The sequence below is a fragment of the Penicillium crustosum genome (assembly GCF_028827405.1).
Source record: "Penicillium crustosum strain IBT 35664 chromosome Unknown utg000001l_segment0_segment0, whole genome shotgun sequence".
Lineage (NCBI taxonomy): Eukaryota > Fungi > Ascomycota > Eurotiomycetes > Eurotiales > Aspergillaceae > Penicillium > Penicillium crustosum.
Window position 1 is genome coordinate 6,865,606 of NW_026623122.1, and position 16,835 is coordinate 6,882,440.

The 16,835-nt window shown below is 48.4% G+C and overlaps 7 protein-coding genes across 7 annotated transcripts; 3 read left to right on the forward strand and 4 right to left on the reverse strand.

Moving 5' to 3' along the window:
- Positions 1-4,786: 4,786 nt before the first annotated feature.
- Positions 4,787-6,095, forward strand: N7487_002606 (serine/threonine-protein kinase; the record flags this gene model as incomplete). Its single annotated transcript, XM_056870353.1, has 2 exons — positions 4,787-5,384; positions 5,452-6,095. 2 exons carry the CDS (start codon positions 4,787-4,789, stop codon positions 6,093-6,095), a joined length of 1,242 nt encoding a protein of 413 aa, XP_056735137.1.
- Positions 6,096-7,632: 1,537 nt separating this feature from the next.
- N7487_002607 (SDR family NAD(P)-dependent oxidoreductase) lies at positions 7,633-8,781 on the reverse strand (the record flags this gene model as incomplete). The annotated part of the gene is made up of 4 exons (XM_056870354.1): positions 7,633-8,029; positions 8,130-8,281; positions 8,351-8,538; positions 8,610-8,781. The coding sequence occupies 4 exons, from the start codon at positions 8,779-8,781 to the stop codon at positions 7,633-7,635; spliced, it is 909 nt and encodes a 302-aa protein (XP_056735138.1).
- A 362-nt stretch (positions 8,782-9,143) lies between these two features.
- N7487_002608 (Zn(II)2Cys6 transcription factor domain-containing protein) lies at positions 9,144-10,492 on the reverse strand (the record flags this gene model as incomplete). Its single annotated transcript, XM_056870355.1, has 2 exons — positions 9,144-10,079; positions 10,139-10,492. 2 exons carry the CDS (start codon positions 10,490-10,492, stop codon positions 9,144-9,146), a joined length of 1,290 nt encoding a protein of 429 aa, XP_056735139.1.
- Positions 10,493-11,524: 1,032 nt separating this feature from the next.
- On the reverse strand, positions 11,525-12,481 carry N7487_002609 (hemolysin III family protein; the record flags this gene model as incomplete). The annotated part of the gene is made up of 1 exon (XM_056870356.1): positions 11,525-12,481. One exon carries the CDS (start codon positions 12,479-12,481, stop codon positions 11,525-11,527), a length of 957 nt encoding a protein of 318 aa, XP_056735140.1.
- A 281-nt stretch (positions 12,482-12,762) lies between these two features.
- Positions 12,763-13,768, forward strand: N7487_002610 (uncharacterized protein; the record flags this gene model as incomplete). Its single annotated transcript, XM_056870357.1, has 2 exons — positions 12,763-12,848; positions 12,904-13,768. The coding sequence occupies 2 exons, from the start codon at positions 12,763-12,765 to the stop codon at positions 13,766-13,768; spliced, it is 951 nt and encodes a 316-aa protein (XP_056735141.1).
- Positions 13,769-13,969: 201 nt separating this feature from the next.
- On the reverse strand, positions 13,970-15,526 carry N7487_002611 (uncharacterized protein; the record flags this gene model as incomplete). Its single annotated transcript, XM_056870358.1, has 4 exons — positions 13,970-14,164; positions 14,238-15,321; positions 15,376-15,424; positions 15,484-15,526. 4 exons carry the CDS (start codon positions 15,524-15,526, stop codon positions 13,970-13,972), a joined length of 1,371 nt encoding a protein of 456 aa, XP_056735142.1.
- Positions 15,527-15,810: 284 nt separating this feature from the next.
- Positions 15,811-16,616, forward strand: N7487_002612 (dolichyl-phosphate beta-D-mannosyltransferase; the record flags this gene model as incomplete). Its single annotated transcript, XM_056870359.1, has 2 exons — positions 15,811-15,914; positions 15,983-16,616. The coding sequence occupies 2 exons, from the start codon at positions 15,811-15,813 to the stop codon at positions 16,614-16,616; spliced, it is 738 nt and encodes a 245-aa protein (XP_056735143.1).
- Positions 16,617-16,835: the final 219 nt, after the last annotated feature.

A 16,835-nucleotide genomic window follows, 5' to 3' on the forward strand; every position in this document is an offset into this window, starting at 1 on the left:
CTGATAAGAGGGGCTGTACTGCATGTATTCCAACTTGATCTATCCGAGCTTACCAGGATTCCCAATCCTAGTCCTGAAATGGCGTAACCCGGGTGGAAGGATCGGCGCTACCGGGGAAGGGTTGATCTACGAGTGCTTTCTTTTCCCTTGCCAATATGCACACTGTGAGAGTAATTAGCAACTAGCTTCTCAATGCAAGTCCATATGTAACATTTCCACAAAGGCACCAACCCCTGTCCATCCTTGGCTTTGGGACTCCTGCCGAAACCGGGGGTGGCTTGGAATTTGTCCAACCTTCCATTAAAGCGTAAACATAGCTCTGTGTAGCCAACAAGTCAACAAAGAAACCCCCTACAGAGGTGCACCGTGCATCACCCCGTAGTCCGACACTGAAGGCCAGCTCCTACCAAAAACAAACAAGCCCCCTGGCCCCCCGAATTGCAACACCCCAGCACATCAGTAGCGCGCGATAATCTAATTCATCACTATCACAAAGAAATATCCCAGCACAAACACAAGCCCCCGTTCCCCCCCCCCTTTAGCCTTAGCCCCCTATTGACCCAAGCCCCTGGTTAGATCGATCTGGAACTAATCAGACTACCTACAACTCCACTTTATCCTCTATTGCACGATATCGTATGACCCCCATATTCACAAACAAAGAACCCCAAGCCTTCAAGTCTAGCCCCAGTCCAGACACGGCAACTCCTAACTCAAAATCGCTAGGACCCGGCCAAATCCACGGAACCTAAGAACTAACCGAAGACTTTGGGAGTTCTAGATCGCCTCTAAGCCAAACTCAGTCTTAGTCCAGCCTGTATCCACGGTTCAGTCTTACATAGCCGGAACCTTGGGGTTTTCATGGGCTTGGTTCTCATTTTTGGGTTGTGGGGGGCAGAGAGAAGAGCCTTGGATTCGGGAAAGAAGCTAAGTCTATCTTACCTCGACCACCGAGTACTCCGTATGTTGTAGAGTGATGACAGATATGGCAGGTAGTAGAATATCCGATTGGCACGATGCTTTTTCTGCAATCCATGTTATGACTATGGAACATGGAGTACGGAGTACATGACACTAGACTAGACTATTGCCTCCTTTCTCGGGTCTGTTATCCTAGGAGCGGCAGAGGCGGAAGTTCTCCAATTTCCCTCGTGTTTCCCGGTGGCTGTAGGTGGCCATTGGATAGAAGACGTGTCGTCTAGGTAATTGCGGGCAAATGGAAGATGGTGAGGCTGGCTTTTTGTTTTTTGGGCTTGGATAGTTGCCGATAGATGCCGATAGGGCCAATTTTTTCTTTTTTCTTTTGTATTTGCTTTTGGTCTGGCTAGTGACTTGGAACTAGGAGATATCGTTTCTGTAGTGTTGGTTCACGGCTTGATTCTAAAAAAGCAATGAGGATGGATATCTGTTCCGCGTTGATTTGATAGTTGCTGCATGGCGTTTTAGTTTTACTTGCAGGCCCACGTACTCGATATACGATGTGCATCATCGTGATCATCATCACATCAATTGTCATTCACTTTCTCAACTATAATCCTAAACTATGATAACATACAACATACAATTACGTTGTGGTCTATCGGATCGAGTGGAGGTGGAGTGTTCCAGAAGGCGAAGGGCGATCAACGGAAGAAGAGCCCCTTGCCACCTGGGTACAAAAATCCACACCCAATCGCCGAACGAGTCCAAATGCCGTATTTCCTGTTTGTAAACGAAATCTAAGACCAGAATGGACCAGAATACCCCGTGGCAAAAGAATCCGACCGCAAAAAATAGGACGGGCGTTTAATCTCCGACCCCCTTTGGTCAGGTTTGTTGATCTATTGGTCTATTGATCGGGACTAGACATGGATGTTGGCGCCATGTTGAGAACAAGTAATCATGATGTCGAGAGGTGTTTATATTGTGGGTCCCGCCACCTGCAGGGCACCGAGTCATCTACATTAGGGCGTCGGGCGTTTAGAGGCAAAGATAAACAATTGGAAAGGAAAAGGAGAGAATAGTTGGGAAGAGTTGGGAAGGGCAATATGTTCATTGGACATGGGGTATGGATGATCTGTGGCGGTCGCTAAATATCATACTTGCGTTGTAAATAAAGTAGTCTGTTTCCAATAAGTTGGCCACTTTACAAGAAACATACTGTACTCTGTATGGGGTACAATATCCTCACACACATTAGTAGTACGGAGCACACGGAGTATACAATTCAAAACATTATACGGAGTAGTTAGTGATCTATCTGAGATCACCTCTAGCGGTGTGTAGACCCCGAAACTAAAAGCCGAAACCAAAAAAAGTGCTACAACACTGAACACAACATCTGCCGGTCGCAGAGTCATAAAAAGTAAAAAAAGGAGAGAAAAAAAGTAACGGCCCGGTTTCCGAGTGAGAAACGAGCAAAAAACCAAAAAAAAAAAACCGATTGATCTTTGGACGAGCCAGCTGCATTGCCAATCCTGGGGTACATTAATCGTTGTGCCCGGAGGCAGGCAAGGCACGGTACACAAAGGGGAACGGGCGTCTATCACATATGGCACATATCATATCACACGAGTCAGCGTATATTCTACTTCGATGTGCACCTTGTATCACCTCCAGATTACGGAGTACATGGGACTAGTTGCTATGGTACAGCTACCCTCTGCATGGACAGGTTTCGGGTCCTGAGTACCGACAACGGATGTGATGAATCGTAACCCTGATCTCTATCAGGTGATTGGACTGACTGCGGGCTTACGTCGATCTAGGGAGCTTTAGGGGATAGAATATTAATTTTGGTGGATGTTTGTCTTGCTCACCGCAATGTAGAGTACCCATACGGAGTAAAGTGAGTTGTGATAACTTCCGTACCAGAGAACTGGCACACTTGTCCCTTGGCTATACTCCAACATATACTTTTTGCCCCGGGATGATGGGATGATTTGATGATTTGGGGGCGGGAATATACTTTGAATAAGTCAGACTCGGATCAGTACATGGCCCTTGCCTGTATATGACGCAAGTGGTGAGATACAGACAAAGGAAGAGTACGGAGTAGTGGGATTGAAGACTCGACGAGGCAACTTTATGTTTACGGGGGCTATTCTTGCCTCCGGGCTGTACGAAGTACGGGAGTCCACCTTGACAACACCCGGAGTACCTATGTTGTATGTGCTGACGGGTGAAAAAGAAAAGGGTAGCCCAGCCACCAACAGAAGGACGAAGGTCTAAAAGGAGAAACGGACAGGAATCGGAAGTCCACAGCAACGCCAATAATAATACGAGGTTTCTTCCCATTGTGTCCCAGATGGTCAAGGTACATTAGCGCCAGGAGAAAGAAGATGAAGTGTATGGCCCGTGCAGAACTAGTCAGCAGGGAAGCGCCCACCCCCCACTCAGCTGCTCTTAGGGGAGTTTCTCGAAAAACGAACAGTTCGAGCAAATGGTTGGCCATAGCGCCCCTCCATCATCGCCTCACTCTTGCACTTCTTTAGCGTCCTGTCTAGACCCGAGTCAGCCTAGAACGGGGGGTGAGGAGGGGCCAGGTGGGGTTCGGTATAGAGTTGGGTGTGTCTGTGCAAAGGACGGTGTAGAAAAAAAAGTCAGAGAGTTGGAAGTATGATTCTTAATAATCATGTAAATTTGGATCATCCATGGATATACGGAGTAATCATGACACCTAATAAAATGATCTTCACAGAAAAAAACAAAAAAAAGGACAGATATGCTGCATTCAAACATCTGCATTCAAACAACCCGATCCATGGTATACTTTATAAATATGGACAACCAGATCTGACTCAAGATGCCATAGCTTTGTGGGGCTGGGGGCAATGAGCTTATTGGTAGAATGTGGGTGGCGGGTGTGTTGGCAAATGTGTGTCAGGAGGTTTCAAGGCAGAAACACCGTTGGGAAGAACAGGGGTTGGGATACGTGGACAGAAAGGCATTGCCACACTAGGCCTAGAACGGAAGACCTTCTGGGCAGTGTGCACAATTGTGGGAACTTGGAAATTATGAAAATAATTAAAAAAATAGGAGACTCTGCAGTTTCCAAGGTTCTAGTCGATCGTTATGACTTATGCTCCAATCATCGGTTGTGGCGGCTGCAGGAAAGACCGACCGAGTCATAATGATTGGTCTAACCACGCTCGGGCATGCACACCGCTTCGTACACATGGCCTATTATTATTTACTTTTTCTTCTTTTTCCAAAATAATTTATTTTAGTGCCACTCTATTTTGTACGCATCATAGATTCTTTTGGGAATTTTTAATTTTCTTTCTTCTTTTCTTTTTTAGATTCCATTCGATCCTTTCCCTTTTTGGGATTTAATGTAATTTCCTTTTTGACTAGTGCGCTTTCCCTTTTGTTTTATTATTGTCTCTCGAACCACGAGGCGGCCATCTGCCTGATATCTCTTCTATAATACCCTTCCTTCTCTCTCGACTTCGCGACTTTGTATATTTCACATCTTCCTTATATATTTTACTATACTCCTCTTTTATTTGTTTTATTTTGTTTTTTTGTTGTTCTTGCTTCTGGTTCCTTGTGCAACAACTCTCCTTCTCGACTTCTATCAAACACAACCAGACCGGACCAAACGGACCTAGATCGGACCATCTTGAAACCCCCATTGGATTGGAATGGATGCCTTTTGAATATCCGTGGATTTAGGCTTCTCTTATAATCTCCCTGGATCAGACTACCTTTGCGCGCGCGCTCTCTCTCTCACACACTCACTTTCCTCGTCTCATCCGGGAGAGGACCATTGGATCCCCTCTTACACAACCACCTCCCAAGGAAAATGTATCCGGCCATGCTACCAACGCCGCCACCATCGCCGGCTCCCCGCCGCTATGCTCCCGAGGATCGTCTAGGACTTGTATTAGCCAACCGGCTGGAACTCACCAGAGTCTTGGGCGTCGGAGCCTACGGCGTTGTTTACACCGCCGTGGACATTCACACCAACGAAGTCTATGCCGTCAAGGTTCTCTGCAAGGATGGCCTGGATGCCCGTCAACTCAAGTTCCAGCAGCGCGAGATTAGACTCCACCACCTGGCCAGCCAACACCCCAACGTGGTTCCCTTAGTCCGCATCATGGATTCCGTGGATTGTACCTACGTCGTCATGGAGTATTGCCCAGAAGGAGACCTGTTCTCTAACATCACTGATAAGGGAAACTTTGTCGGTAATGACTTCTTGGCCAAGAGTGTGTTCCTCCAGATCCTGGATGCCGTACAATTTTGCCATTCTCTCGGGATCTACCACCGGGACCTCAAGCCTGAGAATGTCCTCGTGACCGAAAATGGAATGACTGTCAAGCTTGCCGACTTTGGCCTGGCCACGACAGATTACTATACGACGGACTTTGGATGCGGTTCCACGTTCTACATGTCGCCTGGTAAGCACACCCAATTACACCCTCTTTTCCTGGTTTTGGTCATGTGGCTAACTTGACATGTTTATAGAATGTCAACAATCCAACGCCCGACCCTTGTCCTGCTACATGTCCGCTGCCAACGACGTCTGGAGTCTGGGCGTGATTCTTGTTAACCTAACCTGCGGTCGCAATCCATGGAAACGTGCCTCGGTTGAGGATTCCACATTCCAGGCCTACCTCAAGGACCCATTCTTCTTGAAGACTATTCTGCCTCTCTCTTCCGAGATGGTAGGTATACTGAGTCGCGTCTTTGAGCTTGACCCAATGAAGAGGATCTCCATCCCAGAGCTGCGCCAGCTCATTCTGGAGTGCCCTCGCTTCACCGAGAATCCCATGGTCCAAACCCCCTGGGTGCCGGAACAGATCGACTACATTCCCCAGCCCCAGATGCCAATGTTCATGGGCCCCATGGAACCCCTGTATGCCCAGACATCTGGTTCATCCTTGGACTCCGCGCAATACTCGGCCTTCTCCCAATCGGCTGCTTCCGACGGTTCGGCCATCACCGAGGATTACTCGGATTTCGATACCATGTCGCCAGCAGTTTCGGAGCAGGTCCCCGATTGCAAGGCCGTCTTCCCTTCCGTCTGCGCGGAGCCCTTCTTTCCCGCGGATCCCTTTGCTTATGGCCTCATGCACCCCAACCTCCAGGGTCTCGAGATCCCCGTGTAATTGCTCCTTGCCTCGCAGCTGCATGACTTGACGCTCCTCTCTTTACATCACCATTCCTTGATCGAATGCTCCCCGATATCTCCGTTCGCACATTTCGGGTCCCCTTAACTCTCTTCTCTCCTATCTCCGCCATCGAGCGGAGTCCTAAAAGCTGCCGAACAAACAAACAAAAGTTGATCGCGTTGATCATGATCCACTGGACTCGGCCACCAGCTTTCTTTTCCCTTTGGACATATTTCTTTACTCCTTTGTTTTTTTCCCCTGGACCACGGAAATTCCCTGGCTTACCGACCTTGCATGGACCGTTTGACCACGGTCCTGTGTCTCCCTTGCGACCGGGTCTCCTTTCTTATTGTTTTAATATTTCCACACATACCTGGAGGTTTTTTTTACGTTTCCATTTTCTGGCGTGATAATACACTGGGAAGCACGATTTGAAGATACGCCCCTGGGAGGGCTGATGAAATACGGGGTCTTGTTTTTTTTTATTTTTATTTTTTGGATTGGTGTATTTGGACATTTCAACCCGGCGTTGACACTTTTTTGTTCGATTTTTGGATTCTCTGTTTATCTTTTTGGGGGGAAGGCTTTTTGTTATTTTGACGACCTAAGGGTGATCTCAGTTCTTTTCTACTCATATATGTGCATAGACTTTTCGCATTGGCGGGACATTTCGGGACATCTTGTTCCCTTTTATTGATTCTTACGATATGATACCTCGGTGTGGCATGAGGAAAAACACTTCACAATCTACATCATTGAATTCTACTACTCTTACCTCCAATCTCACCTGAGAACGTTCCTTAGTTAACCGCCTTCAAAATACGCCCCCAACCGTTTCCTATTATCCTGTTGTGCAACGTTGCGCCGTCCGAAAACGGCCGAGACTCGGGGCATGAGGGGATGATGTTTCATGTTTCGTGTGATGCGCCCGCGCCACTGTGAAACCGCCCAAGTTGTACGCAAGCCGGGACAGATCCATTCCGAGTTGATGGTAGATGGGACTCTGGTAAGTTGGATCGGGTTTGACGCCGAAAATGACAGCTTTTGAGGCCAGAAACGGCTGCCTTTCCGTAACTTTGGACGTCCACTGCCCTGTAACACTTCTATTCTGCATGCGCTCAGCACTTTTAGTCATCCTCCGGTCCTGATGTTGACGCTCGACTTGCACGCTTGTTCCCCTTGTTTCTACTATATCGGTCCCTATAACATAAATTTCCTACCCTAGTCTGTCTCGCACACATCGCCATTCGCAATGTCTTCTTCATCCGACATCTCTGGTTTCCATCAGCATAAACCACACGAACAAATGCAACCCTGTGCATCTCGTGGTTAATTGACCTCATGTACAATATGTGCAGCAGGGTGATATAGTACATCCCAACGTCTTAACGATGATATATATATATATATATATATCCAACATACGGACCCTTTCAATTCAGAAGATATATACTATTCAATGAATTCATTTTGCATCTATACATCCAGCTCTGAATGTGGATATATATACACACACCGCTATTACATACAGAATCTACATATTCCGTCCACCGGTAACCCGAATCGTTTCCCCATTAACATAAGAGAACCACGGCGATGCAACACCCAAAATCGCTCTCGCAGCCTCAACGGGGGTCGCAGGTCTGCCTAGCGGGATATCAGGGTAAGTAGGAGCAGCAGCCTCCTTCTTATCCTGATCCACAGAGCCCTTCTTAGTCGCAAGCTGCTTTCCTGGAATTCCCAGAGCAACCTTCGTGCCGTCGGGGGTGGTGATGAAAGCACCTTCCTCCTTGGCAGCGGTGAGACGTGTCGTCACAAAGCCGAAAGCGATAGTGTTGGACCGAACACCGAAGGATGGGCCCCATTCTTTAGCGATTGTACGGGTCAGGCCGACAACACCCGCTTTCGCAACTGCATAATTGGCCTGGCCTCTGTTTTACTCGGTTAGTATGTAGGATTTAGTATTTGTTGCTGTTGGGCTGTTCCGAAAGCGAGAGAGTGGAGACTGGGTCTTGGATATCGGGTACTTACGCATTGCCGTGGATGCCACTTGTGCTGCTGATGTTGATCACTACGCGCGGCTCTTGGTCTTTGACTCGGAAGTAGGGTGCTGCGGCGCGCACGAGCTGGAAGGGTGCGGTATTATGCACGGCTAGCATGGTCTCCCATTGCTTGTCTGTCATCTGTGGGGGGAATTTGGTTAGTGGAATGATAGCTTGGTGTAGTGTATATGTTCACGAGATTATTCTCACCTTGTGAATAACTCCATCCCAGGTGAATCCGGCATTGTTGATGATAATGTGGATTTTTCCATTGCCAAACTCGGCGGTTTTCTTTACCAGTTCGGTGATATAGTTGCTATCGAGGACATCGCCAACGACGGCCAGGGCACGGCCGGCCTTGGCGGAATTGATTGCGTCAGCGACGGCGTTGGCTTTCTCTGTTTATTTGTTAGATATGTAGGTATCAGAAAATGATTGAAATTTCAAAGTATAATCATGGGTCTCATACTGGCATCGATATCAGCGACTACGACCTTAGCGCCTTCGTTTGCGAAGAGTCGAGCTGCTTCGGCGCCGATGCCTTGGCCTGCACCGGTGATGATGGCTACTTGGCCTGCTAGTAGACCGGCCGGGTAGTTGAGGTGTTCATTGACTTGATTGAGACGGTCGGAAGGAGCCATTCTTGAAATGATTGGAATAAATCAAAGGTGAGCGTTGAGCTTGTAAGAGGGGAAGGTCTTATACAAACAACCTCTCGGCTCTTGGATCGCCGAGGCTTACCGCGGACCGAGATTTTGTGGGGTATACATAGAGGAAATGGGGGTTTATGACAACAATTTATTTGGCATAACATTATGATTTACTTTCGTTACTATTATATCGTATATAGGCGATATGCTTTTCAATTTTCTGTTAATATAGCCGATCTGCGTTTACTGTCCAGCTTGTGCATCCAACTCTTACTTCTCCGCACTCTCTACATTCTTCCTCCCTAGCGTACAGTAGCGACGGAAACAGTTGACCTCCCGTACGTGGGTATAATTCAAAGAGACTCATCATGCATCACTCGACCAGTTCCACAGATACACTCCCCCCATGAAGTCGACTGCAAGAACGCCGACACAGTAGCTTCGTAGCCTGCAATGATGGAAAGTAGACCTTCGCTTCTGGGCGTACCGCCCGGAATGTCGGAAACCAAGTCGGGAAGTAAACCGACATGCTCCGAAAGAGCCCAGTGCTGATTAGCATGCTCATCTGATAGTCTCGGTTCTGACGGACCTTCGTGGTCGCCCAACTTGGGAATTTGAACATCGGCGGCACTAGCAGTGCTTTTCAGAGCCAGCAATACATCCTGACACTGTAACAATAGCCCCCGCAGTAAGAAGTTGCGTATCTGCCTGTTTTCTTTGTGGCAGATCTCGTAGTATCCGTAGCGAATATCGACCCCGTGTTCTGGCCGCGGGGCGCGAGACGTCTCTCGCGAAACCCAGTACTCAAAGAGCTGGAGGGCGAGATTGAGTACTGAGATAGTCAGCAACAGGTTTGTGCTGTCTTTGGGACATTTAGTACACTGCAGGAATATCTGGCAAGCGCAAAATGTGCATTTGATTGTCTGCAGGCTGTGATCAAGCCTTAGTGGCATTGATCCAGCGAGTAGGTGGTTAAGTCGGTTCATATGAAATAGCTGCATATCCACACACTCGCATGGTGAAATCGGATATGGCGAAGCCACAGAACCGACTAGAGATGGACTGGCCATCCCATCGGCCAGTTCTCCGGACAGAAACGTTGGCGTCACGGGCGTATGCGGATATCCCAGGCCAGCTGGGAGAGTAGGACATGGATCAACAAGATCTGTGAATGGGGAGCTCTCAACCGTCGGCAACTGTCCAGGGCAAACAGAAGACTCTAGGGTTGTTGTATCACCGAAGCTTCGGGGACTTTCCCAGAAGCCCGGCTGATTAGATATCAAGCAGACCTATAGAATGGTAAAATCTTAGAAACATGCCGAATTGATGAGCATATGTGAAAACTTACATCGTTGTCAATTGCTGGATCAGGGATTTGACTGCTATAGCTATTCCCAACTAGTGGCTCCATGTCGGCCACAGGGGCAACAAGCCGACTACCGCGAAAGCCACGCATAGTAGGCTTCTCTTCTTGCAGCTGACCTAGTTTGCGGAGAGTAGCTCTGTTTTTGCTACCCTTTGGTTTACCAGATCGATTTGCAAATCCGTATTGGCACTGTAGGCCGTGACGTAGGCAGCGAGTACAGACACTCTTGCCCGACAGGTTGCATTTCACTTTGGATTGCCGGCAGTTTTCACAAGCAGTTCGAAGTTTAGGTGTATCTCCGCCGGCATATGAGCTGCCATTGGACTCTGCAAGCATTTTCTGTTTGGGGCTGGTTGTGGACGGGGGAGTTGGGGTGGGAAACACGAAGGAAGCTAGTAGGATCTCCCAATACGATATCAATGACAGTACCTATAGCCCGGGGTTCGGTGATATGTGGATATAAATGGAAAGAAAAAGGGGAAAAAGGGAAATTAGAAATAGAAAGCCAGATCGATACAATGATACCGCACCCGTCCAATGAGGTATATGCTTCACACCCCCTTTACATCCACTTCCTTGTATATATAAACAAGCTCAAGCTTCAGAGAGAACAAATGTGACTCTGGCATTCAAATTCAGTACCGATGGCAGCCGCATAAAGAGGTCAGCCGCTGTGAAACCCCATATGCTTCCATCTGATCAACCACGCATGGGACGCAAACTGGCACTGGTATTCCGAGGTTAAAAAGAAGCATATTCCCTCACAATTCCTTCTTGAATCTGATCCAACCTGATCTGGCAAAAGGGAAATTGCTTTGGTTGATAGCTTTCGCTATTTTTGAACACTGCTCGTGATATGAGAAAACAGGGTCCCTCAAGAGAAACCGGCTAGGGGTCCTTTTGTTGGTAGCCGTCACACCCTGATGCAACATCGTAAACGCCAATTTCGGGGTTAAGTTTCTGGATTAATGGAGAACCAGATGAACCTTTTACTAACAAGGGCTGTTGGTCTGTTCTCCCGCTAGGGCCTGCTCTCTCGCCAATGGAACACAAGTACAATAGCCTCGAATGGACAACGCTGGGCACCATGTGAAATAGAGGCAAAAAAATGTATCCTTTTTATCGGCTGACCGGGTCTAGTCCCTGTAAGTAGATTATGCGTTCACCGCTTCATTTCTTTCGTCATTGTGTCATTGTTGCACATACTAATTCGAGTCATCGTCAGCAGGGGGACCTTTGACCCTTGAGAGATTCTTGAACATAAGCCGCGCCACGTACGCTACAACGTGAACATTTCATTCCATGCTACCTCTGAAAAGATGCCATGGGCATGTTGTCCAACCTCTTGTGTTGCGCCAGACCCCCGACTCAGCCGCGTGGAATCTGACAGCTCTCGGCAACCCCGCTGTGCCGATAGTCGAATGCCTTCAACAGCCCTGTCAGGTGAGCTACTGCTGCGCAGACCACCAGCACGTGGAAGATTTGATGCGAGCTCCCCACAATGTCGAATTTCCCGGGCATGAATCGCTCAGGTACTCGGGCCGCATAGATCCCGGCTCCAAGTATATACAAGAAGCCCTGAAAAACGAGCCAGTTTAGACCGATCTGCTGTTGCATGCGGTCAAGTCCGAAGAGGAAAACCCCATGGAGTACGGGGAAGACAGCAGACAAGCCCATCCCAACGAACATGGTAGCGCGGAACGGACGCCAACGAGGCGTACGGAACCGGGGAGAAGCGGATACAATCACGCAGCCTAGCCCAATAGTACAGATCATGGCCCAGTACCTGTTCTGGAGATTGGGTACACAATAAAATCCGTAGAAGACACTAGGTACAAAGCTTCCCACAATGAGTCCCACGATACCGATATAGTCTAGTGCGTTGCCAATGCGTGCAACCACAGGTGAATGGTTTGATATGGTGTGATAGGTTGCGGACATGCCAAGACAGAAGGCAGCCCCCGCGAAGAAACAGGCAAAAGTGAGGATATCAGAATCGGCTGCATCCCGGTAGCGCGGAGAAAGCAAGTGGTAGAGCCAGTATGCAGCGGGGGCAGCCATCACTGCTGGCAAGAGGTGGGTGTAGATGTTGACCGTCTCATTGTGAACGTAACCCAGTGATTGAAATGAACTTAAAAATGAGGACGAGGCGGGCCGATATCCAGTATGGATGTGATGGTTGTCGCGTTGCCAGTGAGGTAGATCGTCCCAATGAAGAAGTCGCTTTACCAATTTCTGAGCCTCCTCCCCGACAGTAGTCATCTCCGTAGGTTGACTATCTACCGACGCTTTCTGGTGTTCAATAGGGCGACGCTGGTGAGGCATGATCACATGTGATGCAGGTATGCAAGTATGCAATGAGTTACAGAAATGTTTTGAAGTTGACCAACAATAGAACAAGTAAGACAAGCCAGCAGAAAAAGGAAATCAAAAAGGAGAAAAAAAGTAGAATTAAATATAAAATCGATGAAGATAAAAAGAAGAAATTCCAGCTGTTGGGCAGTTCAACATGGGCAGTGTTGGGGAAAGCCTCGGCGTGGGAGGAAGCAAACAAGACAAACACCATATCAACTCCAATGACGGTTGATATCATACTATGTCAACACATGTTAACACATGGAAAGATGAGTCGCTTACGCCCAGTATCTGACTCCCTGGAAAACGTTGGATTCGTTTCAAAGGGGGATAAGAAGTGCGTTTGAGATGCGTAATCTCCCGACCCAAGGCTAATATGCTAACATCCGCAGACTGTTGGACCATAAGATTCAGACGCAGTACTTTGACAAAATAGTTGATCGATACATGCGATTTTGTGCTCAGCACTCGAAAGACCTTGATGCAGCATTAAGCTCTCTCCCAACAAGTCCCTCAAACGATGCGACTTCCAATCCGCCCGCTTCCCAGTCGCCCTTGAAATTACACCCCGCACAGAAGGGTGTCCCACCACCATCAACAGAGCTATCCACACTCCTTCTCTCCCTTCGGAAGCTGCGCGAAGCCGTTCTGGCAACATCTACAACTACTCCGGCAGAATTCTCACAGCGGATCCATGTCTTCTCCATTCGCTTATCTATTCTTGCGCATCACCCACCGTCATACTTTCCCTCTCTACGATACGTTCTGGATAAACTGCACTCCACATCTCACCCACTACCCGGCGCTGAGGCCTCGGAACTGGTCACATACTTGATTCTCGATTATGCGTGTCGGCAAGGAGATATGACTGCGGCATTTGAATTACGTTCCCGGGCGCGCAAAGAGCATTCCTATCAGTCTCAGACAGTAGATAAGGTTTTGGCTGCCTTAATGCACGATAATTGGGTGGTATTCTGGCAATTACACAACAGCGTGGATTCTCACATCCGCGCAGTGATGAACTGGGCTGCAGATCGAGTTCGCAGACATGCGCTCAAGGCCGTGGGTAGTGCCTATCTCAGCGTGCACATCAGTTGGATTTTGGGCGGCTGTACAGGAGACGAACAGAGTTGGACTTGGGAGAAATTGGTTGAGCAAGAGAAGCTTCGCTGGGAACGGGAAGGTGATAGGATTATCATCAAACGACCGAAACAGAGGGCCCCTCCCAAGGCGGAGCCAAGTGCACCGAGTGCATGAGTACATGAGTACATGTCGGACTAGACTTTCTTTGGAAAAGAGCATCCAGTGGCGTTCATTTCATTGCATGGCGTTGGTTGGGAAAATGTCATATCATTAGCAGACGGATATCATTCACCGAGTATTGATTATTATTTAGATCGTGTGCAGACAGCTTGAATTCAGCGGGCCCCTGGGCGAAGTGATTCTCAATTTAAAGTCTTATAACTTTAGGTCTGAGTTTGGCCGATCTAAATTTGTATGTCCGATGACAGGCTGTTTTGAGATCGTATCAGCCAGCTGTCCCTTCATGTGAGTCGCTCTGTCGGTACAAAGTTCGTAGACCGTCGACAAATTGAATATCAAACTACCAAACGAATGGTTGGATGAGACCTGGGCCTCAAGGAGCTGACGAGACTAGGAACAAACAATCAGTAAATGCGTTCAAAACACCCTTCAAATAGGTGTATGGGATAATGGGATCAAATACCTCATCCAGCTGTCCAGTGTAGAGAAGACACACAGCCAAGTTTTGAGCTACCAGAGCCCCATCCGTCCTTGTTCTGTCCTCCCCGAGAACGCGCCACTCAGCCACTGCATCAGCGAAGCGACCATCTGACATGCTTATCAGTGGCTTCAATAAAGCAGCCTCTTTTGTCTCATTAGCATCACCAAATACCTGGCTTGCTGCGTCTAGATCGCCAATCCGCAAAAGCAAAAGTGCCTTCCTCAACTTTGTTATGCTTGACTCTGGCCCAGGTGCCCGGAGGTTATCAAGCGATCTCCTGGCTGAATCGAAATCACCCATCTCTATAAGCGCATTCACAGCCCTAATCCCAAGATCTGCTAATCGCTGTTTCCATAATTCTCGCTCATCTTCAGTAGCTTCGCTTCTCATGATCTCTCGGCGTGCTTCCAGGCCGATCTCATACAGGCCGCCAATACTTCGGCGAGAATCACCAAAGCCTATGCTCTGGAGTCTAACGGCCAGTACGCGAAGTGGCCATGGAACAATATGACGAGGATCTTGTTCATGTTCTTGCTCATGTTCTGAGTCTTTAACATTATCGGTCGCAGCCGATTCAGGTTTGAGATCGATATAATAGAACGCTGAAGTCAAATCTTCTAGGGCTTTCGATTCCTGTGCCGCGAGAACTGTATTGCCCGACAGATCCAAGCTGGCTAGGCGCGTGTAGAAAAGGGAAAAGATGATCTTTATATCCGTCGGAGATATCAAAGACGAGGTTAAGATAGAAGCAGAGAAATGGGCCGCAATGAGGAATCGACCCTCAGCTAATAGCTTTTCGAGGGTGCCCAGTGAAGTTGATAAAGGCTCCCCTGGGTTGAGGATAAGGAATTCGGATCGTAGTGGCGGAGGGATGTCAAGATGAGAGAGGGTGTGGAAGTTGCTATGCCGGAGTAAAAACGATAGATCTTTTTCTAAACCTTCGGGTAGATCGTCTGGCGCAAGCGGATCCAACTCGTAGAAGGATGACCCAGAAAAGGCGTCGTTGGCAGCAAGCATTGATTTGTGTTTGATAGGCGAGGTGGGTGTTTCGGGGAGAGCGAGGGGGCTGGATCATGTAAGAGAAGAGATATAGCGGTGGAAGCCAAGGTATCATGCTCACTCGTCAGATGCATCTAGAGGACCTCTTGTCAAGCTGCGGGGCCGAGAAGCTGCATAGGCAATCAGTAAGGGTCAGTTGAAGTGAGAGGGGAATGAAGTGAACACTTACACCTGGATATATTCCGGATGTGCTTGTCTGGTGCTGAATTCATCTCTACAGCCTTGGAAGTGTTTCTGAGAGCAATTAGAAAGAAATGTAGAGTAATCTTGGAAGTATTCTACTTGAAGTTGAAGCAAAACACCCCGATAAGCTATCGGATTCTGCCAGGGCGGTAAGTTCCGGATCTGGCGACTTGGCCGCGATCTGGCGTTGCCGGATGCAACAAGCTGTCAGCCATACGTTCCCTACTCTTTTCTTTTCTCTTTTTTGTTCATTGATCTTCGCTCGGATCTTTTACCGCTCCTTAATTTATTAATTGACTCGTGGGTCTTCAAAATGGCGGCGGCCAACAACAAGTACTCGGTCATTCTTCCCACCTACAATGAGCGGAGGAACCTCCCTATCATTATCTGGCTGATCCAGAGGACCTTCAATGCGGAGTATGCGCTTGAGATGATATAAATTAATAGTGCTGGGGCTAACGTCGGTTTTCCCTTTTAAATTATAGGAAGCTGGATTGGGAGGTTATTATCGTCGACGACGGATCCCCTGACGGCACCCTCGAGATCGCGAAGCAGCTCCAAAAACTCTATGGCCCGGAGCACATCATCCTTAAGCCCCGCCAGGGCAAGCTCGGTCTGGGTACAGCTTACGTCCACGGGTTGAAATATGCCACCGGCAACTTTGTTATCATCATGGACGCCGACTTCAGCCATCACCCCAAGTTCATCCCTGAGATGATCCGAATTCAAAAAGAGTCCGACGCCGACATCGTGACCGGAACTAGATATGCGAACCGTGGAGACATCAAGGGTGGTGTCTACGGCTGGGATTTGTTCCGCAAGTTCACTTCGCGCACTGCCAACCTCATCGCAGACGTCATGTTGATGCCCGGTGTGAGTGACTTGACTGGTAGCTTCCGGCTGTATAAGAAGTCAGTGTTGGAGAAGGTTATCCTCAAAACCGAGAGCAAGGGCTACAGCTTCCAGATGGAGATGATGGTCCGTGCTAAGGCAATGGGCTACAAGGTGTCCGAGTGTCCGATTACTTTCGTCGACCGTCTGTACGGCGAGAGCAAACTGGGTGGATCCGAGATTGTCGAGTACCTCAAGGGCGTTTTGAGCTTGTGGGTCAAGGTCTAAATCGGGCCTTGCCGCAGGGACTCTGGTGCCCCAATGCTTCGATTCATCTTTGCCTCAAGCCCGACATGATATCATGCCTGGACTTGCCTACTGCCCGTGCTGTGATATACCCCTTTCTGACCTCCGTTATTCTGAATCCGTGCACTTCTGGGTGGTGTTTCAATGACCTATTTATTGTCGATATCAATTCAACGTTCTCTTGTCTTCTGGATTTCACTT